This window comes from Mustela lutreola, chromosome 9, assembly GCF_030435805.1.
Source record: "Mustela lutreola isolate mMusLut2 chromosome 9, mMusLut2.pri, whole genome shotgun sequence".
Lineage (NCBI taxonomy): Eukaryota > Metazoa > Chordata > Mammalia > Carnivora > Mustelidae > Mustela > Mustela lutreola.
The window spans coordinates 125,358,155-125,381,268 of record NC_081298.1 but is presented as its reverse complement, the minus strand read 5'-3'; the positions used below and the strand labels follow the sequence as shown (position 1 = coordinate 125,381,268).

The 23,114-nt window shown below is 47.3% G+C and overlaps 1 protein-coding gene and 1 long non-coding RNA gene across 2 annotated transcripts in view; one reads left to right on the top strand and one right to left on the bottom strand.

The window, feature by feature from the left end:
* The window catches only part of LOC131807254 (intraflagellar transport protein 172 homolog), a 34,575-nt gene extending 11,905 nt beyond the window's left edge, over nucleotides 1–22,670 (top strand). The window contains exon 9 of the mRNA XM_059132419.1: nucleotides 21,957–22,670. Within this exon, the coding sequence (XP_058988402.1) occupies nucleotides 21,957–21,989 (33 nt within the window). The 3' untranslated portion in view covers nucleotides 21,990–22,670. The remainder of the gene's footprint in view (nucleotides 1–21,956) is intronic.
* Nucleotides 18,632–19,621, bottom strand: LOC131807268 (uncharacterized). Its single transcript, XR_009344372.1, has 3 exons — nucleotides 19,480–19,621; nucleotides 19,172–19,267; nucleotides 18,632–18,771 (listed from the first exon to the last, which is right to left on the bottom strand). It is a non-coding gene; the product is annotated as an uncharacterized LOC131807268 (long non-coding RNA).
* Nucleotides 22,671–23,114: the final 444 nt, after the last annotated feature.

Sequence of the window (23,114 nt, the reverse complement as noted above, 5' to 3'; positions counted from 1 at the left end):
TAGGGCTGTGTCCTCTCACCTCCAACACACAGAGATGAGTGTTCCAATATGAACTGTACTGGCCCCTTTCAAATTCGTTCTGTTGCCTCTGCTCACAATGACTGTCTCTGTTCCTCTCAGAGGGACGGCGTCCATTTCTTTCAGACAGACTACAGTGAGTTCTATCTGAGGAACTGCAACCACTCCTCTCAGAGGGCCTGTGCTGTCTTCTCTCAATAGGGCTGTGTCCTCTCACAGCCCCTATACAGGCCCCTTACAGACTGTTTCTGTTGGTTCTGCTCTGAATGACTGTCTCTGTTCCTATCAGAGGGACTGCGTCCATTTCTTTCAGAGGGACTACAGTGAGTTCTCTCTGAGGACTGCGACCACTCCTCTCAGAGGACATGGGCTGTCTTCCCTAAGTACGGCTTGTCCTCGCACCTCCAAACACCGGAGATAAGATTTCCCACATGAACTGTACTGGCCCCTTTCAAATTGGTTCTGTTGGCTTTGATCAAAATGACTGTGTCTATTGCTCTCAGACGGACCGCATCCATTTCTTTCAGAGGTACTACAGTGATTCCTCTCTGAGGAACTGCGTCCACTTCTCTCAGAGGGCCTCTGCTATCTTCCCTCAGTAGGGCTGTGTCCTCTCACCTCAAAGACACGGAGATAAGTTTTCCCACATGAACTGTACTGGCCCCTTTCAAATTGGTTCGGTTGGCTCTGCTCAGAATGACTGTGTCTATTCCCTCAGGCGGACTGCAGTGAGTTCTATCTGAGGAACTGCGACCACTCCTCTCAGAGGACCTGTGCTGTCTTCCCTCAGTAGGGCTGTGTCCTCTCACCTCCAAGACACGGAGATAAGTTTTCCCACATGAACTGTACTGCCCCCTTTCAACTTGCTTCTGTTGGCTCTGCTCAGAATGACTGTGTCTGTTCTTCTCAGAGGGACTGCGTCCATTTCTTTCAGGCAGACTACAGTGAATTCTATCTGAGGAACTGCGACCACTCCTCTCTGAGGACGTGTGCTGTCTTCCCTCAGTAGGGCTGTGTCCTCTCACCTCCAACACACAGAGATAGGTTTTTCCACATGAACTGTACTGGCCCTTTTCAAATTGGTTCTGTTGGCTCTGATCACAATGACTGTGTCTGTTCCTCTCAAAGTGACTGCTTCCATTTCTTTCAGTCGGACTACAGTGAGTTCTATCTGAGGAACTGCGACCACTCCTCTCAAGGGCCTGTGCTGTCTTCCATCAATAGGACTGTGTCCTCTCACTTCCAAGCGACTGATATAGGTTTTCTAACACCAACTGTACTGGCCCCTTTCAGACTGGTTCTGTTGGTTCTGCTCAGAATGACTATATCTGTTCCTCTCAGTGGGACTGCGTCCATTTCTTTCAGAGGGACTACATGAGTTCTATCTGAGGAACTGCCACCACTCCTCTCAGGGGGACTGTGCTGTCTTCCCTCAGTAGGGCTTTGTCCTCTCACCTCCAACACGGAGATAAGTTTTCCCACATGAACTGTACTGGCCCCTTTCAAATTGGTTCTGTTGGCTCTGCTCAGAATGACTGTGTCTGTTCCTCTCATGCGGACTGCAGTGAGTTCTATCTGAGGAACTGCGACCACTCCTCTCAGAGGACCTGTGCTGTCTTCCCTCAGTAGGGCTGTGTCCTCTAACCTCCAAGACACGGAGATAAGTTTTCCCACATGAACTGTTCTGCTCCCTTTCAAATTGGTTCTGTTGGCTCTGCACAGAATGACTGTGTCTATTCCTCTCAGATGGACTGCGTCCATTTTTTCAGAGGGACTATAGTGAGTTCTATCTGTGAAAGTGCTACCACTCCTCTAGAGGACCTGTGCTGTCCCCTCAGTAGGGCTGTGTCCTCTCACCTCCAAGACACGGAGATTAGTTTTCCCACATGAACTGTACTGGCCCCTTTCAAATTGTTTCTGTTGGCTCTTCTCAGAATGACCGTGTCTGTACCTCTCAGAGGGACTGCGTCCATTTCTTTCAGAGGGACTACAGTGAGTTCAATCTGAGGAATTGAGCCAATTCCTCTCTGAGGACCTGTGCTGTCTTCCCTTAGTAGGGCTTTGTCTTTCACCTCCAACACATGGAGATAGGCTTTCCCACATGAACTGTACTGGTCCCTCTCAATATGGTTCTGTTGGCTCTGCTCAAAATGACTGTCTCTGTTCCTCACAGAGGGACTACGTCCAAACTTTCAGAGGGACTACAGTGAGTTCTCTCTGAGGAACTGCGACCACTCCTCTCAGAGGGCCTCTGCTGTCTTCTCTCAATAGGGCTGTGTCCTCTCACACCAACTGTACTGGTCCCTTTCAGACTGGTTCTGTTGGTTCTGCTCAGAATGACTGTCTCTGTTTCTTTCAGAGAAACTGCGTCCATTTCTTTCAGAGGGACTACAGTGAGTTCTCTCTGAGGAACTGAGACCACTCCTCTCAGAGGACCTGTGGTGTCTTCCCTAAGTAGGGCTTGTCCTCACACCTCCAAACACCGGAGATAAGAATTCCCACATGAACTGTACTGGCCCCTTTCAAATTGGTTCTGTTGGCTCTGCTCAGAATGACTGTGTCTATTGCTATCAGTCGGACCGCATCTATTTCTTTCGGAGGTACTACAGTGATTTCTCTGAGGAATGGCGACCACTCCTCTCAGAGGGCCTGTGCTGTCTTCCCTCAGTAGCGCTGTGTCCTCTCACCTCCAAGACATGGAGATAAGTTTTCCCACATGAACTGTACTGGCCCCTTTCAAATTGGTTCTTTTGGCTCTGCTCAGAATGACTGTGTCTGTTCCTCTCAGAGGGACTGCGTCCAGTTGTTTCAGTTGGACTGCAGTGAGTTCTATCTGAGGAACTACGAGCACTCCTCTCAGAGGACCTGTGCTGTCTTCCCTCAGTAGGGCTGTGTCCTTTCACCTCCAAGACACGGAGATAAGTTTTCCCCCATGAACTGTACTGGCCCCTTTCAAATTGGTTCTGTTGGCTCTGCTCAGAATGACTGTCTCTGTTCCTCTCAGGGGGACTGCGTCCAATCGTTCGGAGGGACTACAGTGATTTCTATCTGAGGAACTGCGACCACTCCTCTCAGAGGGCCTGTACTGTCTTCTCTCAATAGGGCGGTGTCCTCTCGCACCAACTGTACTGGCCCCTTTCAGACTGGTTCTGTTGGTTCTGCTCAGAATTACGGTCTCTGTTTCTCTCAGAGGTACTGCGTCCATTTCTTTCAGAGTGAATACAGTGAGTTCTCTCTGAGAATCTGCGACCACTCCTCTCAGAGGACCTGTGCTGTCTCCCCAAAGGAAGGGCTTGTCCTCACACCTCCAAACAACGGAGATAAGTTTTCCTACATGAAGTGTACTGGCCCCATCAAATTGGTTCTGTTGGCTCTGCTCAGAATGACTGTGTCTGTTCCTCTCAGTCGGACCGCATCCATTTCTTTCAGAGGGACTACAGTAATTTCTCTCTGAGGAACTGCGACCACTCCTCTCAGAGAGCCTGTGCTGTCTTCTCTCAATAGTGCTGTGTCCTCTCAATTCCAAGGGACTGAGATGGATTTAACCACACCAACTGTACTGGCCCCTTTCAGACTGGTTCTTTTTGTTCTGCTCAGAATGACTGTCTCTGTTCCTCTCAGAGGGACTGCGTCCATTTCTTTCAGAGGGAATACAGTGAGTTCTATCTGAGGAACTGCGACCACTCCTCTCAGAGGACCTGTGCTGTCTTCCCTCAGTAGGGCTGTGTCATCTCACCCCCAAGACACGGAGATAGGGTTTCCCACATGAATTGTACTGGCCCCTTTCAAATTGGTTCTGTGGGCTCTATTCAGAATGACTGTGTCTGTTCCTCTCAAAGGGACTGCTACCATTTCTTTCAGACGGACTACAGTGAGTTCTATCTGAGGAACCTCGACCACTCCTCTCAGAGGGCCTGTGCTGTCTTCTCTCAATAGGGCTGTGTCCTCTCACTTCCAAGCGACTGAAATGGGTTTCCAACACCAACTGTACTGGCCCCTTTCAGACTGGTCTTTTGGTTCTGCTCAGAATAACTATCTCTGTTCCTCTCAGTGGGACTGAGTCCATTTTTTTCAGAGGGACTACAGTGAGTTCTATCTGAGGAACTGCGACCTCTCCTCTCAGAGGACCTGTGCTGTCTTCCCTCAGTAGAGCTGTGTCCTCACACCTCCAAGACACGGAGATAAGTTTTCCCACATGAAGTGAACAACCCCTGTCAAATTGCTTCTGTTGGCTCGGCTGAGAATGACTGTGTCTGTTCCTCTCAGAGGGACTACGTCCATTTTTTTTGGGCGGACTACAGTGAGTTCTCTCTGAGGAACAGCGACCTCTCCTCTCAAAGGACCTTTGCTGTCTGCCCTAAATAGGGCTTGTCCTCACACCTCCAAACAACAGAGATAAGATTTCCCACTTGAACTGTACTGGCCCCTTTGAAATTGGTTCTATTGTCTCTGCTCAGAATAACTATCTCTGTTCCTCTCAGAGGGACTGCTTCCATTTCTTTCAGAAAGACTATAGTGAGTTCTATCTGAGGAACTGCGACCAATCCTCTCAGAGGGCCTGTGCTGTCTTCTCTCAATAGGGCTGTGTCCTTTCACTTCCAAGCGACTAAGATGGGTTTTCCAATACCAACTGTACTGGCCCCTTTCAGACTGGTTCTGTAGGTTCTGCTCAGAATGACTGTCTCTGTTCCTCTCAGAGGGACTGCGCCCATTTCTTTCAGAGGGACTACAGTGAGTTCTATCTGAGGAACTGCGACCACTCCTCTCAGAGGACCTGTGCTGTCTTCCCTCAGTAGGGCTGTGTCCTCTCACCTCCAAGACACGGAGATAGGGTTTCCCACATGAACTGTACTGGCCCCTTTCAAATTGGTTCTGTGGGCTCTGCTCAGAATGACTGTCTCTGTTCCTCTCACAGGGACTGCGTCCAATCTTTCAGAGGGACTACAGTGAGTTCTCTCTGAGGAACTGCGACCACCCTTCTCAGAGGGCCTTTGATGTCTTCTCTCAATAGGGCTTTGTCCTCTCACACCAACTGTACCGGTCCCTTTCAGACTGGTTCTGTTGGTTCTGCTCAGAATGACTGTCTCTGTTTCTTTCAGAGGGACTGCGTCCATTTCTTTCAGAGGGACTACAGTGAATTCTATCTGAGGAACTGCGACCACTCCTCTCAGAGGACCTGTGCTGTCTTCACTCAGTAGCGCTGTGTCCTCTCACCTCCAAGAAACGGAGATAGGTTTTCCCACATGAAATATACTGGCCCCTTTCAAATAGATTCTGTAGGCTCTGCTCAGAATGACTGTGTCTGTTCCTCTCAAAAGGACTGCTACCATTTCTTTCAGACGGACTACAGTGATTTCTATCTGAGGAACTGCGACCACTCCTCTCAGAGGGCCTGTGCTGTCTTCTATCATTAGGGCTGACTCCTCTCACTTCCAAGCGACTGAGATGGGTTTCCAACACCAACTGTACTGGCCCCTTTCATACTGGTTGTTGGTTCTGCTCAGAATAACTATCTCTGTTCCTCTCAGTGGGACTGCGTCCATTTTTTTCAGAGGAACTACAGTGAGTTCTCTCTGTGAAACTGCGACCACTCCTCTCAGAGGACCTCTGATGTCTTCTCAGTAGGGCTGTGTCCTCTCAACTCCTAGAAACGGAGATAGGTTTTCCCACATGAACTGTACTGGCCCCTTTCAAATTGGTTCTGTTGGCTCTGCTAAGAATGACTGTGTCTATTGCTCTGAGACGGACCGTATCCATTTCTTTCAGAGGTACTACAGTGATTTCTCTCTGAGGAATGGCGACCACTCCTCTCAGAGCGCCTGTGCTGTCTTCCTTCAGTAGGGCTGTGTCCTTTCACCCCCAAGACACGGAGATAAGTTTTCCCACATGCACAGTACTGGCCCCTTTCAAATTGGTTCTGTTGGCTCTTCTCAGAATGACTGTGTCTGTACCTCTCAGAGGGACTGCGTCCTTTCTTTCAGACGGACTACAGTGAGTTCTATCTGAGGAATTGCACCAACTCCTCTCTGAGGACCTGTGCTGTCTTTCCTCAGTAGGGCTGTGCCTTTCACCTCCAACACACGGAGATAGGCTTTCCCACATGAACTGTACTGGCCCCTTTCAAATTGGTTCTGTTGGCTCTGCTCAAAATGACTGTCTCTGTTCCTCACAGAGGGACTGCATCCACTCTTTCAGAGGGACTACAGAGTTTTCTCTTGGGAACTGCGACCACTCCTCTCAGAGGGCCTCTGCTGTCTTCTCTCAATAGGGTTGTGTCCTCTCACACCAACTGTACCAGTCCCTTTCAGACTGGTTCTGTTGGTTCTGTTCAGAATGACTGTCTCTGTTTCTTTCAGAGGGACTGCGTCCATTTCTTTCAGAGGGACTACAGTGAGCTCTCTCTGAGGAACTGTGACCACTCCTCTCAGAGGACCTGTGCTGTCTCCTAAGTAGGGCTTATCCTCACACCTCCAAACACCGAAGATAAGATTTCCCACATGAACTGTACTGGCCCCTTTCAAATTGGTTCTGTTGGCTCTGCTCAGAATGACTGTGTCTATTGCTCTCAGACGGACCGCATCCATTTCTTTCAGAGGTACTACAGTGATTTCTCTCTTAGGAATGGCGACCACTCCTCTCAGAGTACCTGTGCTTTCTTCCCTCAGTAGGGCTGTGTCCTCTGACCTCCAAGACATGGGTAAGTTTTCCCACATGAACTGTACTTGCCCCTTTCAAATTGGTTCTGTTGGCTCTGCTCTGAATGACTGTGTCTTTTCCTCTCTTAGGGACTGCGTCCATTTCTTTCAGACGGACTACAATGAGTTCTATTTGAGGAATTGCGACCAGTCCTCTCTGAGGACCTTTGCTGTCTTCCCTCAGTAGGGCTGTGTCCTCTCACACCAATTATACTGGTCCCTTTCAGACTTGTTCTATTGGTTCTGCTCAGAATGACTATCTCTGTTTCTTGCAGAGGGAATGCGTCCATTTCTTTCAGAGGGACTACAGTGAGTTCTATCTGTGAAACTCGACCACTCCTCTCAGAGGACCTGTGTTGTCTTCCCTCAGTAGGGCTGTGTCCTCTCACCTCCAAGACACGGAGATAAGTTTTCCCACATGAACTGTACTGGCCCCTTTCAAATTGGTTCAGTTGGCTCTTCGCAGAATTATTGTGTCTGTACCTCTCAGAGGAACTGCGTCCATATCTTTCAGACGGACTATAGTGAGTTCTATCTGAGGAATTGCGCCAACTCCTCTCTGAGGACCTGTGCCCTTTCACCTCCAACACACGGAGATAAGCTTTCCCACATGAACTATACTGGCCCCTTTCAAATTGGTTCTGTTGGCTCTGCTCAGAATGACTGTCTCTGTTCCTCTCAGAGGGACTGCGTCGAGTTCTCTCTGAGGAACTGCGACCAATCCTCTCAGAGGACCTGTGCTGTCTTCCCTACGTAGGGCTTGTCCTCACACCTCCAAACACCCGGAGATAAGATTTCCCACAAGAACTGTACTGGCCCCTTTCAAATTGGTTCTGCTGGCTCTGCTCAGAATGACTGTGTATGTTCCTCTCAGACAGACCGCATCCATTTCTTTCAGAGGGACTACAGTGATTTCTCACTGAGGAACTATGACCATTGCTCTCAGAGGGCGTGTGCTGTCTTCTCTCAATAGGGTTGTGTCCTCTCACACCCAACTGTACTGGTCCCTTTCAGATTGGTTCTGTTGGTTCTGCTCAGAATGACTGTCTCTGTTTCTCTCAGAGGGACTGCATCGAGTTCTCTCTGAGGAACTGCGACCACTCCTCTCAGAGGACCTGTGCTGTCTCCTAAGTAGGGCTTATCCTCACACCTCCAAACACCGAAGATAAGATTTCCCACATGAACTGTACTGGCCCCTTTCAAATTGGTTCTGTTGGCTCTGCTCAGAATGACTGTGTCTATTGCTCTCAGAAGGACCGCATCCATTTCTTTCAGAGGTACTACAGTGATTTCTCTCTTAGGAATGGCGACCACTCCTCTCAGAGTACCTGTGCTGTCTTCCCTCAGTAGGGCTGTGTCCTCTGACCTCCAAGACACGGGTAAGTTTTCCCACATGAACTGTACTGGCCCCTTTCAAATTGGTTCTGTTGGCTCTGCTCTGAATGACTGTGTCTTTTCCTCTCAGAGGGACTGCGTCCATTTCTTTCAGACGGACTACAGTGAGTTCTATCTGAGGAATTGCGACCAGTCCTCTCTGAGGACCTTTGCTGTCTTCCCTCAGTAGGGCTGTGTCCTCTCACACCAATTGTACTGGTCCCTTTCAGACTTGTTCTATTGGTTCTGCTCAGAATGACTAACTCTGTTTCTTTCAGAGGGAATGCGTCCATTTCTTTCAGAGGGACTACAGTGAGTTCTATCTGTGAAACTGCGACCACTCCTCTCAGAGGACCTGTGCTGTCTTCCCTCAGTAGGGCTGTGTCCTCTCACCTCCAAGACACGGAGATAAGTTTTCCCACATGAACTGTACTGGCCCCTTTCAAATTGGTTCAGTTGGCTCTTCGCAGAATTATTGTGTCTGTACCTCTCAGAGGAACTGCGTCCATATCTTTCAGACGGACTACAGTGAGTTCTATCTGAGGAATTGCGACCACTCCTCTCTGAGGACCTGTGCCCTTTCACCTCCAACACACGGAGATAAGCTTTCCCACATGAACTATACTGGCCCCTTTCAAATTGGTTCTGTTGGCTCTGCTCAGAATGACTGTCTCTGTTCCTCTCAGAGGGACTGCGTCGAGTTCTCTCTGAGGAACTGCGACCACTCCTCTCAGAGGACCTGTGCTTTCTTCCCTACGTAGGACTTGTCCTCACACCTCCAAACACCGGAGATAAGATTTCCCACAAGAACTGTACTGGCCCCTTTCAAATTGGTTCTGCTGGCTCTGCTCAGAATGACTGTGTCTGTTCCTCTCAGACTGACCGCATCCATTTCTTTCAGAGGGACTACAGTGATTTCTCACTGAGGAACTATGACCACTGCTCTCAGAGGGCGTGTGCTGTCTTCTCTCAATAGGGCTGAGTCCTCTCACACCCAACTGTACTGGTCCCTTTCAGACTGGTTCTGTTGGTTCTGCGCAGAATGACTGTCTCTGTTTTTTCTAGGGACTTCGTCCATTTCTTTCAGAGGGACTACAGTGAGTTCTCTCTGAGAAACTGCGACCACTCCTCTCAGAGGACCAGTGCTGTCTCCCTAAGTAGGGCTTGTCCTCACACCTCCAAACAACGGAGATAAGTTTTCCTAAATGATCTGTAATGGCCCCATCAAATTGGTTCTGTTGGCTCTGCTCACAATGACTGTGTCTGTTCCTCTCAGACGGACCGCATCCATTTCTTTCAGAGGGAGTACAGTGTTTTCTCTCTGAGGAACTGCGACCACTTCTCTAAGAGGGCCTGTACTGTCTTCTCTCATTGGGCTGTGTCCTGTCACTTCGAACGGACTGAGATGGGTTTACCCACACCAAGTGTACTGGCCCCTTTCAGACTGGTTCTGTTGGTTCTGCTCAGAATGACTGTCTCTGTTCCTCTCAGAGGGACTGCGTCCATTTCTCTCAGAGGGACTACAGTGAGTCCTATATGAGGAACTGTGACCACTCATCTCAGAGGATCTGTGCTGTCTTCCCTCAGTAGGCTGTGTCCTCTCACCTCCAAGAAACGGAGATAGGTTTTCCCACATCAACTGTACTGGCCCCTTTCAAATTGGTTCTGTAGGCTCTGCTCAGAATGACTGTGTTTGTTCCTCTCAAAGGGACTGCTTCGATTTCTTTCAGACGGACTACAGTAAGTTTTATCTGAGGAACTTCGACCACTCCTCGCAGAGGGCCTGTGCTGTCTTCTCTCAATAGGGCTGTGTCCTCTCACATACAAGCGACTGAGAGGAGTTTTCCAACACGAACTGTACTGGCCCCTTTCAGACTGGTTCTGTTGATTTCGCTCAGAATGACTATCTCTGTTCATCTCATTGGGACTGCGTCCATTTTTTTCAGAGGGACTACAGTGAGTTCTATCTGAGGAACTGCGACCACTCCTCTCAGAGGACCTGTGCTTTCTCCCTCAGTAGGGCTGTGTCCTCTCACCTCCAAGACATGGAGATACGTTTTCCCACATGAACTGTACTGCCCCCTTTCAAATTGGTCTGTTAGCTCTGCTCAGAATGACTGTGTCTGTTCCTCTCAGAGGGCCTTGGTCCATTTCTTTCAGACGGACTACATTGAGTTCTATCTGAGGAATTGCGACCACTCCACTCTGAGGACCTGTGCTGTTTTCCCTCTGTAGGACTTTCTCCTCTCACCTCAAGACACGGAGATAGGTTTTACCAAATGAATTGTACTGACCCCTTTCAGACTGGTTCTGTTGGTTCTGCTCAGAATGACTGTCTCTGTTCCTCTCGAGGGACTGCGTCCATTTCTTTCAGTTTAACTGCACTGAGTTCTATCTGAGGAAATGCGACCACTCCTCTCAGAGGACCTGTGCTGTCGTCCCTCAGTAGGGCTGTGTCCTTTAGCCTCCAAGACACGGAGATAAGTTTTCCCACATGAACTGTACTGGCCCCTTTCAAATTGGTTCTGTTGGCTCTGCTCAGAATGACTGTGTCTGTTCCTCTCAGAGGGACTGCGTCCATTTCATTCAGACGGACTACAGTGAGTTCTATCTGAGGAATTGCGACCACTCCTCTCTGAGGACCTTTGCTGTCTTCCCTCAGTAGGGCTGTGTCCTCTCACCTCCAACACACGGAGATAAGTTTTCCCACATGAACTGTACTGGCCCTTTTCAAATTGGTTCTGTTGGCTCTTCTCAAAATGACTGTGTCCATTTCTTTCAGACAGACTACAGTGAGTTCTATCTGAGGAATTGTGCCAACTCCTCTCAGAGGACCTGTGCTGTCTTCCCTCAGTAGCGCTGTGTCCTTTCACCTCCAACACACGAGATAGGCTTTCCCAAATGAACTGTACTGGCCCCTTTCAAATTGGTTCTGTTGGCTCTGCTCAGAATGACTGTCTCTGTTCCTCTCAGAGGGTCTGCGTCCAATATTTCAGAGGGACTATAGTGAGTTCTCTCTGAGGAACTGCGACCACTCCTCTCAGAGGGCCTCTGCTATCTTCTCTCAATAGGGTTGTGTCCTCTCACACCAATTGTACTGGTCCCTTTCAGACTGGTTCTGTTGGTTCTGCTCAGAATGACTGTCTCTGTTTCTTTCAGAGGTACTGCGTCCATTTCTTTCAGAGGGACTACAGTGAGTTCTCTCTGAGGAACTGCGACCACTACTCTCAGAGGACCTGGGCTGTCTCCCCTAAATAGGGCTTCTCCTCACACCTCCAAACAACGGAGATAAGATTTCCTACATGAACTGTACTGGCCCCTTTCTTATTGGTTCTATTGTCTATGCTCAGAATGACTGTCTCTGTTCCTCTCAGTGGGACGGCGTCCATTTCCTTTAGAGGGACTACAGTGAGTTCTATCTGAGGAACTGCGACCACTCCTCTCAGAGGGACTGTGCTGTCTTCTCTCAATATGGCAGTATCATCTCACTTCCTAGGGACTGAGATGGTTTTTTCCACACCACTGTACATGCCCCTTTCAGACTGGTTCTGTTGGTTCTGCTCAGAATGACTATCTCTGTTCCTCTCAGTGGGACTGTGTCCATTTCTTTCAGAGGGACTACATGAGTTCTATCTGAGGAACTGCCACTACTCCTCTCAGAGGGACTGTGCTGTCTTCCCTCAGTAGGGCTGTGTCCTCTGACCTCCAAGTCACGGAGATAAGTTTTCCCACATGAACTGTACTGGCCCCTTTCAAATTGGTTCTGTTGGCTCTGCTCAGAATGACTGTGTCTGTTCCTCTCAGAGGGACTGCGTCCATTTCTTTCAGACGGACTACAGTGAGTTCTATCTGAGGAATTGCGACCACTCCTCTCTGAGGACCTTTGCTGTCTTCCCTCAGTAGGGCTGTGTCCTCTCACCTCCATCACACGGAGATAGGTTTTCCCACATGAACTCCAGTGGCCCCTTTCAAATTGGTTCTGTTGGCTGTGCTCAGAATGACTGTCTCTGTTCCTCTCAGAGGGTCTGCGTCTAATATTTCAGAGGGACTATAGTGAGTTCTCTCTGAGGAACTGCGACCACTCCTCTCAGAGGGCCTCTGCTATCTTCTCTCAATAGCGTTGTGTCCTCTCACACCAATTGTACTGGTCCCTTTCAGACTGGTTCTGTTGGTTCTGCTCAGAATGACTGTCTCTGTTTCTTTCAGAGGTACTGCGTCCATTTCTTTCAGAGGGACTACAGTGAGTTCTCTCTGAGGAACTGCGACCACTACTCTCAGAGGACCTGTGCTGTCTCCCCTAAATAGGGCTTCTCCTCACACCTCCAAACAACGGAGATAAGATTTCCTACATGAACTGTACTGGCCCCTTTCTTATTGGTTCTATTGTCTATGCTCAGAATGACTGTCTCTGTTCCTCTCAGTGGGACGGCGTCCATTTCCTTTAGAGGGACTACAGTGAGTTCTATCTGAGGAACTGCGACCACTCCTCTCAGAGGGACTGTGCTGTCTTCTCTCAATATGGCAGTATCATCTCACTTCCTAGGGACTGAGATGGTTTTTTCCACACCACTGTACATGCCCCTTTCAGACTGGTTCTGTTGGTACTGCTCAGAATGACTATCTCTGTTCCTCTCAGTGGGACTGTGTCCATTTCTTTCAGAGGGACTACATGAGTTCTAACTGAGGAACTGCCACCACTCCTCTCAGAGGGACTGTGCTGTCTTCCCTCAGTAGGGCTGTTTCCTCTCACCTCCAAGACACGGAGATAAGTTTTCCCACATGAACTGTACTGGCCCTTTTCAAATTGGTTCCGTTGGCTCTTCTCAAAATGACTGTGTCTGTACCTCTCAGAGGGACTGCGTCCATTTCTTTCAGACAGACTACAGTGAGTTCTATCTGAGGAATTGCGCCAACTCCTCTCAGAGGACCTGTGCTGTCTTCCCTCATTAGCGCTGTGTCCTTTCACCTCCAACACACGGAGATAGGCTTTCCCACATGAACTGTACTGGCCCCTTTCAAATTGGTTCTGTTGGCTCTGCTCAGAATTACTGTCTCTGTTCCTCTCAGAGGGACTCTGTCCAATCTTTCAGAGTGACTACAGTGAGTTCTCTCTGAGGAACTATGACCACTCCTCACAGAGGGCCTCTGCTGTCTTCTCTCAATAGGGTTGTGTCCTCTCTCACCAAATGTACTGGTCCCTTTCAGACTGGTCTGTTGTTTCTGCTCAGAATGACTGTCTCTGTTTCTTTCAGAGAGACTGCGTCCATTTCTTTCAGTGGGAATACAGTGAGTTCTCTCTGAGGAACTGCGACCACTCCTCTCAGAGGACATGTGCTGTCTTCCCTAAGTACGGCTTGTCCTCACACTTCCAAACACCGGAGATAAGATTTCCCACATGAACTGTACTGGCCCCTTTCAAATTGGTTCTCTTGGCTCTGCTCAGAATGACTGTGACTGTTCCTCTTAGAGGGACTGCGTCCATTTATTTCAGTTGGACTGCAGTGAGTTCTATATGAGGAACTGCGACCACTCCTCTCAGAGGATCTGTGCTGTCTTCCCTCATAGGGCTGTGTCCTCTCACACCAACTGTACTGGTTCCTTTCAGACTGGTTCTGTTGGTTCTACTAAGAATGACTGTCTCTGTTTCTTTCAGAGGAACTGTGTCCATTTCTTTCAGAGGGACTACAGTGAGTTCTCTCTGAGGACCTGCGACCACTCCACTCAGGGAACCGGTGCTCTCTCCCTATGTAGGGCTTGTCTTCACGCCTACAAACAACGGAGATAATTTTTCCTACATGAACTGTACTGGCCCCTTTCAAATTGGTTCTGTTGGCTCTGCTCAGAATGACTGTCTCTGTTCCTCTCAGAGGGACCGCATCCATTTTTTTCAGAGGGACTACAGTGAGTTCTCTCTGAGGAACTGCGACCACTCCTCTCAGAGGACCTGTGCTGTCTTCCCTAAGTAGGGCTTGTCATCATACCTCCAAACACCGAAGATAAGATTTCCCACATGAACTGTACTGGCCCCTTTCAAATTGGTTCTGTTGGCTCTGATCAAAATGACTGTGTCTATTGCTCTCAGACGGACCGCATCCATTTCTTTCAGTGGTACTACAGTGATTTCTCTCTGAGGAATGGCGACCACTCCTCTCAGAGGGCCTGTGCTGTCTTCCCTCAGTAGGGCTGTGTCCTCTGACTTCCAAGTCAAGGAGATAAGTTTTCCCACATGGACAGTACTGGCCCCTTTCAAATTGGTTCTGTTGGCTCTGCTCAGAATGACTGTGTCTGTTTTTCTCAGAGGGACTGCGTCCATTTATTTCAGTTGGACTGCAGTGAGTTCTATATGAGGAACTGCGACCACTCCTCTCAGAGGACCTGTGCTGTCTTCCCTCATAGGGCTGTGTCCTCTCACACCAACTGTACTGGTCCCTTTCAGACTGGTTCTGTTGGTTCTGCTCAGAATGACTGTCTCTGTTTCTTTCAGAGGGACTGTGTCCATTTCTTTCAGAGGGACTACAGTGAGTTCTCTCTGAGGACCTGCGACCTCTCCTCTCAGAGGACCGGTGCTCTCTCCCTATGTAGGGCTTGTCCTCACGCCTACAAACAACGGAGATAATTTTTCCTACATGAACTGTACTGGCCCCTTTCAAATTGGTTCTGTTGGCTCTGCTCAGAATGACTGTCTCTGTTCCTCTCAGACGGACCGCATCCATTTTTTTCAGAGGGACTACAGTGAGTTCTCTCTGAGGAACTGAGACCACTCCTCTCAGAGGACCTGTGCTGTCTTCCCTAAGTAGGGCTTGTCCTCACATCTCCAAACACCGAAGTTAAGATTTCCCACATAAACTGTACTGGCCCCTTTCAAATTGGTTCTGTTGGCTCTGATCAAAATGACTGTGTCTATTGCTCTCAGACGGACCGCATCCATTTCTTTCAGTGGTACTACAGTGATTTCTCTCTGAGGAATGGCGACCACTCCTCTCAGAGGGCCTGTGCTGTCTTCCCTCAGTAGGGCTGTGTCCTCTGACCTCCAAGTCATGGAGATAAGTTTTCCCACATGGACAGTACTGGCCCCTTTCAAATTGGTTCTGTTGGCTCTGCTCAGAATGACTGTGTTTGTTCCTCTCAGAGGGACTGCGTCCATTTCATTCAGACGGACTACAGTGAGTACTATCTGAGGAATTGCAACCACTCCTCTCTGAGGACCTTTGCTGTCTTCCCTCAGTAGGGCTGTGTCCTCTCACCTCCCACACACGGAGATAGGTTTTCCCACATGAACTGTACTGGACCCTTTCAAATTGGTTCTGTTGGCTCTGCTCAGAATGACCTTCTCTGTTTCTCTCAGAGGGACTCAGTCCAATCTTTCAGAGGGACTACAGTGAGTTCTCTCTAAGGAACTATGACCATTCCTCTCAGAGGGCCTCTGCTGTCTTCTCTCAATAGCGTTGTGTCCTCTCTCACCAACTCTACTGGTCCCTTTCAGACTGGTCTGTTGTTTCTGCTCAGAATGACTGTCTCTGTTTCTTTCAGAGAGACTGCGTCCATTTCTTTCAGTGGGAATACAGTGAGTTCTCTCTGAGGAACTGCGACCACTCCTCTCAGAGGACCTGTGCTGTCTTCCCTAAGTTCGGCTTGTCCTCACACCTCCAAACACCGGAGATAAGATTTCCCACATGAACTGTACTGGCCCCTTTCAAATTGGTTCTCTTGGCTCTGCTCAGAATGACTGTGTCTGTTCCTCTCAGAGGGACTGCGTCCATTTATTTCAGTTGGACTGCAGTGAGTTCTATATGAGGAACTGCGACCACTCCTCTCAGAGGACCTGTGCTGTCTTCCCTCATAGGGCTGTGTCCTCTCACACCAACTGTACTGGTCCCTTTCAGACTGGTTCTGTTGGTTCTGCTCAGAATGACTGTCTCTGTTTCTTTCAGAGGGACTGTGTCCATTTCTTTCAGAGGGACTACAGTGAGTTCTCTCTGAGGAACTGCGACCACTCCTCTCAGAGGACCGGTGCTCTCTCCCTATGTAGGGCTTGTCCTCACGCCTACAAACAACGGAGATAATTTTTCCTACATGAACTGTACTGGCCCCTTTCAAATTGGTTCTGTTGGCTCTGCTCAGAATGACTGTCTCTGTTCCTCTCAGAGGGACCGCATCCATTTTTTTCAGAGGGACTACAGTGAGTTCTCTCTGAGGAACTGCGACCACTCCTCTCAGAGGACCTGTGCTGTCTTCCCTAAGTAGGGCTTGTCCTCACACCTCCAAACACCGAAGATAAGATTTCCCACATGAACTGTACTGGCCCCTTTCAAATTGGTTCTGTTGGCTCTGATCAAAATGACTGTGTCTATTGCTCTCAGACGGACCGCATCCATTTTTTTCAGTGGTACTACAGTGATTTCTCTCTGAGGAATGGCGACCACTCCTCTCAGAGGGCCTGTGCTGTCTTCCCTCAGTAGGGCTGTGTCCTCTGACCTCCAAGTCACGGAGATAAGTTTTCCCACATGAACTGTACTGGCCCCTTTCAAATTGGTTCTGTTGGCTCTGCTCAGAATGACTGTGTCTGTTCCTCTCAGAGGGACTGCGTCCATTTCTTTCAGACGGAATACAGTGAGTTCTATCTGAGGAATTGCGACCACTCCTCTCTGAGGACCTTTGCTGTCTTCCCTCAGTAGGGCTGTGTCCTCTCACCTCCATCACACGGAGATAGGTTTTCCCACATGAACTGTACTGGCCCCTTTCAAATTGGTTCTGTTGGCTGTGCTCAGAATGACTGTCTCTGTTCCTCTCAGAGGGTCTGCGTCCAATATTTCAGAGGGACTATAGTGAGTTCTCTCTGAGGAACTGCAACCACTCCTCTCAGAGGGCCTCTGCTATCTTCTCTCAATAGGGTTGTGTCCTCTCACACCAATTGTACTGGTCCCTTTCAGACTGGTTCTGTTGGTTCTGCTCAGAATGACTGTCTCTGTTTCTTTCAGAGGTACTGCGTCCATTTCTTTCAGAGGGACTACAGTGAGTTCTCTCTGAGGAACTGCGACCACTCCTCTCAGAGGACCTGGGCTGTCTACCCTAAATAGGGCTTGTCCTCACACCTCCAATCAACGGAGATAAGATTTCCCACATGAACTCTACTGGCCCCTTTCTTATTGGTTCTATTGTCTATGCTCAGAATGACTGTCTCTGTTCCTCTCAGTGGGACGGCGTCCATTTCCTTTAGAGGGACTACAGTGAGTTCTATCTGAGGAACTGCGACCACTCCTCTCAGAGGGACTGTGCTGTCTTCTCTCAATATGACAGTATCATCTCACTTCCTAGGGACTGAGATGGTTTTTTCCACACCACTGTACATGCCCCTTTCAGACTGGTTCTGTTGGTTCTGCTCAGAATGACTATCTCTGTTCCTCTCAGTGGGACTGTGTCCATTTCTTTCAGAGGGACAACATGAGTTCTATCTGAGGAACTGCCACCACTCCTCTCAGAGGGACTGTGCTGTCTTCCCTCAGTAGGGCTGTGTCATCTCACCTCCAAGACACGGAGATAAGTTTTCCCACATGAACTGTACTGGCCCTTTTCAAATTGGTTCTGTTGGCTCTTCTCAAAATGACTGTGTCTGTACCTCTCAGAGGGACTGCGTCCATTTCTTTCAGACAGACTACAGTGAGTTCTATCTGAGGAATTGCACCAACTCCTCTCAGAGGACCTGTGCTGTCTTCCCTCAGTAGTGCTGTGTCCTTTCACCTCCAACACACGAGATAGGCTTTCCCACATGAACTGTACTGGCCCCTTTCAAATTGGTTCTGTTGTCTCTGCTCAGAATGACTGTCTCTGTTCCTCTCAGAGGGACTCCGTCCAATCTTTCAGAGGGACTATAGTGAGTTCTCTCTGAGGAACTGCGACCACTCCTCTAAGAGGACCGGTGCTCTCTCCCTATGTATGGCTTGTCCTCACGCCTACAAACAACGGAGATAATTTTTCCTACATGACCTGTACTGGCCCCTTTCAAATTGGTTCTGTTGGCTCTGCTCAGAATGACTGTCTCTGTTCCTCTCAGAGGGACCGCATCCATTTTTTTCAGAGGGACTACAGTGAGTTCTCTCTGAGGAACTGCGACCACTCCTCTCAGAGGGTCTGTGCTGTCTTCTCTCAATAGGGCTGTGTCCTCTCACTTCCAAGGCACTAAGATGGGTTTTCCCACACCAACTGTACTAGCCCTTTCCAACTGATTCTGTTGGTTCTGCTCAGAATGACTGTCTCTGTTTCTCTCAGAGGGACTGCGTCCATTTCTTTCAGAGGGACTATAGTGAGTTCTATGTGAGGAACTGTGACCACTCCTCTCAGTGGACCTGTGCTTTCTTCCCTCAGTAGGGCTGTGTCCTCTCACCTCCAAGACACCGAGATAAGTTTTCCCACATGAACTGTTCTGGCCCCTTTCAAATTGGTTCTCTTGGCTCTGCTCAGATTGACTGTCTCTTTTCCTCTCAGTGGGACTGCATCCATTTCTTTCAGGGGACTACAGTGAGTTCTATCTGAGGTACTGTGACCACTCCTCTCAGAGGACCTGTGCTGTCTTCCCTCAGTAGGGGTGTGTCCTCTCACCTCCAAGACAGGGAGATAGGTTTTCCCACATTTCTTCCTCAACCTCCTCTGTGCTTGCGCCTCAGGAGCCTGTTCTACCCTGTTGTGGCTGTAAGCAGGCAAAACATTCTCCTAAGGACAGCAGCTCCTCCGGATCATTATGCAGCAACTCCAGCCTGTCCCACCTTCCAGTCTTTTCTAAAGGAACAACCCGGCAAATCCGGAGCCATAGTTTACCGCCCAAACTAAGTAAATAAGCAACCAACTAGCAATCTCTCTTTTCCCTCTCTTTTTCCCTCCCACTTTCCCTCTTTCTAACCTCCCTTCTTCGGTCCTTTCCACCCTCCCTCTTACAAGTTCTACCACCTTTGGGGCATCTGGCTCTCTTGGTTGGTAGAGCATGCAATTCTTGATCTCTAGAGTTCCAATTCAATTCAAGTAGAGTTTACTTAAGACAAAAACAAAAACTTCCACCACCCAACCTCCTCCCAGAAACGACCTTCCCTGACCTTGCACATTCCAGATGTTGGAAGATCTGTTGAAGACTTCTCTCCATTGACCAGAATGCGTACTCCTGGGCCCATCCCATAGGGAGACCTGAAAATCTGGATACAAGAGTAGGTCAATGTCACTGAAGTGATATTAAAGTACTAGTAAGGAAACCAGTAAGAATAGTGACTTGACTTAGAAAAGGAACAGCTATCATTCTGAAGGAAGTAAAACAGTACTAGGTACCTTTCTCTTCACTCCTACAGAGCTTATCAGTAGAGTAAGCTGAAGAGAGGAGGAATAGATAGTGAAGGTCAACTCTACTCACTGTGTCCCATTAGCTTCGGAGCAGCTCATCCTAAGATTTTCTTCCCACTGGGAAGCTGGGAGCAGAGATAAAGAAGCTTTTAGCACCCTAATTGTTGATACCACCTCTACCTTGTTCCACCCCCTTGTTGTACACATAAGAAAACAAAAAGGTGAAACCATGCCTAGGGTCATTAAGTTAATTAGTGGTAGAGCTCAGACTTAACCCAGGGCTCAAGTTTTTATATTTTGAACTCTACTATGCTGCCTTCACCGTGGAGTAGATGAAGCTGTTGGAAAGAGCAGGAACAATCATGCGAGTAGGGAGTTGGAGTAGGGGAACCAAAGTTCATAACACATATTTTTTCCCCCCAAAGGATTCTATCCAGTGCCTATGACAGGGGAAAAAGTTATTGGAACTTCCTGCACCAAACATTAATCTCACCCAATTTCTTTCCTGATACTTTGAGTTCTACACAAAAGGAAAATTAGGCAAGAAAGCATGGGGAAAGGAAGCATAGGAAGAATTATCAATCTGTTTACATCTCTTTGGAAGTTGCTCAAAAGAATCTAGCATCTTTGGAGATGCTAGAAAGAATAAGCACATTTCTTTCATTTACATAATCTTTTTCCAATTCCCTCCCTCAACCTGTTATTAAAGTCTGGAGTCTTAAAGCAGACCCACAGTTGATTTGTCAGTAGCCTTGAGCTGAAGAATCAAGGATAGGATCTTTCTGACCTGTGAGTTTCTGCATCTTTTTTGAATTTATGCTTCTTTGAAGTCTAGAGAGGCACAAAGAGAAAAGAATAAAATCAGAAAATGTTCTAGGTTAGAGAATCAAGAGCACATTTCCTCTTACAGACACAAATATTGATCCAGTTGGTGTCCATAACCACAGCACAATTGGCACCCCATTCATGTATTCATAGATCATTTAATGAGTGCTTACTAAGTTCTAGGCAGTAGCTTGGGTGCTAGGACTACAAAGGTAAATATGACCCCTCTATTCTGGGAATTCACATTAATAGGGAAAACAGATGTCTAAACACCTAAGTTATAATACAGTGTGGTAAATACAGAGCACATAAACCACATGTAAATAAATATAGAACAGAAACATCTAAATATATTAATAAATAAATTTAAATTTATAGGTATATTAATAAATAAATATATAACAGAAATATAAGCGTCAGAGAATAAAAGGACAGGGATTCACTGCCTGGGAGAGATGGGAAAAGTTACTCCAGAAGTGGCCAATTGTACTGGAGTCTGAAAAATCAGCAGAAAGTTTTTAGGTGAAAAAAGAGCATTCCAGGCAAGTCCAAAGCAACATCCCCAAGAAGATTATAAAGTCATGAGTGTCAGGTGCACATTTGCTAAGACAAAAGCTGAAAATAGAAGTGGAAGCCAGATTTTGCCAAATGATGGAATTTTTATTTTATCCTTTAGGGCAGAATTTCCCGATCAGTAACATAAACTCCTGAGTTTTTTGCAAGCACGTTCCAAGTCACTTTAAAGGCAGAATTACATTTGTTACCATTTCAAATAAAACAATTTTTATTTCTCCCTTTTGAATCATGACATCAGTCTCGGAGAGTGTATTACAAGAGCCTACATAATATTCATAGTATTGCCAAAATGTTTTAGCTAAACAATGTTGAATAAAAGTGTTAAAAGCAAAAATTCTCCCAAGAATCCTGGTTCAACATAAGAAAGTAAATCAATGTGATACACCACATTAATAACACAAAGGGGAAAAAAACTGGACAATTATCTCAACTGGTGGAGAAAAAGGATTGCCAAAATCCAACACCTATTCATGATTTAATAAAAAAAATTAAAACACTTAACAAACTAGGGATAGAAGGGAATTTCCTCAATATAGTAAGGGGTATTAATGAAAAACCCATAGCTAATATCATTCTCAATAGTGAAAGCCTGACAGCTTTTCTTTTAAGGTAGTGAACAGTCAAGGATGCTCAATTTCAGTACATTTCTTTTCTTTTCTTTTTTTTTTTTTTACAGATTTTATTTATTTTATTTGACAGACAGAGATCACAAGTAGGCAGAGAGGCAGGCAGAGAGAGAGGGGAGGAAGCAGGCTCCCCACTGAGCAAAGAGCCTGATGCGGGGCTCAATCCCAGGACCCTGGGATTATGACCTGAGCCTAAGGCAGAGGCTTTAACCCACTGAGCCACCCAGGCACCCCTTCACTACTTTTCTTTAACATTGTGCTAGAAACTCCAACCAGAGCAATTAGGTAAGAAAAGTAAAACCATCCTTTCCTTTGAAGAGGAAAAGTTAAACAATCTCTATCTCTATTCACAGACGACATAATCTTATTTACAGGATATCATAAAGAATACACACGCGCACACACACACACACACACACACACAGAAACCCAATTAGAACTAATAAATGAATTTAGCAAAGTTACAGAATGCAGTATCAACACACAAAAATCAGTTGTTGTTGTTGTTGTTGTTTTTAAGTTGGCTCCATACTGGGCCCAATGGAGAGCTTGACCTCATGACCTAAGATCAAGATAAAGATCAATATCAAGACCTAAGCTGAGATCAAGAGTTGGATGCTTAGGGGTACCTAGGTGGTTCAGTCATCAAGCATCTGCCTTCTACTCAGGTCATGATCCCAGGGTCCTGGGATCAAGCCCCACATCTGGCTCCCTGCTCAGCTGGAAGCCTGCTTCTCCCTCTCCCACTCCCCCTGCTTGTGTTCCCTCTCTCACTGTCTCTCTCTCTCTGTCAAATAAATAAAATATTTTTAAAAATAAATAATTGAATTTAATTTTTTTTAAAGAGATTGAAAATAGAAACCCTGCCTACGTTTCCAGCCTGCCTCAAGAAGTTGGGATTTATCAGCCTCCAGAAATATATTAATACCAGCTAATTTTTCAATCTCCCCCCCAACTCTGTGTGTGTGTGTGTGTGTGTGTGTGTGTGTGTGTGTGTGTGTCTATGTGGTGTTATAATAACACATCTGGTGTTTGTCCCAGACTCCTGACACAGAGCTTCAAAAACACTGGGGGGGCACCTGGGTGGCTCAGTGGGTTAAAGCCTCTGCCTTTGGCTCAGGTCAATATCTCAGGGGTCCTGGGATCGAGCCCCGTATCGGGCTCTCTGCTCAGCAGGTTCCTCCTCTCTCTCTGCCTGCCTCTCTGCCTGCTTGTGATCTGTCTGTCTCTGTCAAGTAAATAAATAAAATCTATTAAAAAAAAAAAAAAAGCGGTTTGGTGAGACACTTGTCTGGTGCTTTGTTTAAAAAAAAAAAAACACTGGGAATTTCCTGAGTGATAGGAATGCCTTGGTTATGCTAATGAGGTAGAAAAGAAAAGTTACTTCTCCCTTTACTTTGGGAGGCTGAATTAACCTTGATTCTAGAATCTGATCAAGACATTATTAGAAAGGAAAACTCACAGGTCAGTCTCTTTCAAGGAAACAGACGCAAAATTCCTAAACTTAATATCGGCAAACGTGATCCAACAATATATAAAAAGGATCATGAGCAGTGTCACAAACATGTTATATCTGTTTCAGGAATTCACAGTTGGTTTAATACTTTAAAAATTCATTGTATTTCAGCACTTTAATAGAATAAACAAGAAAAATCATATGAGCATCTCAATAGAGGCA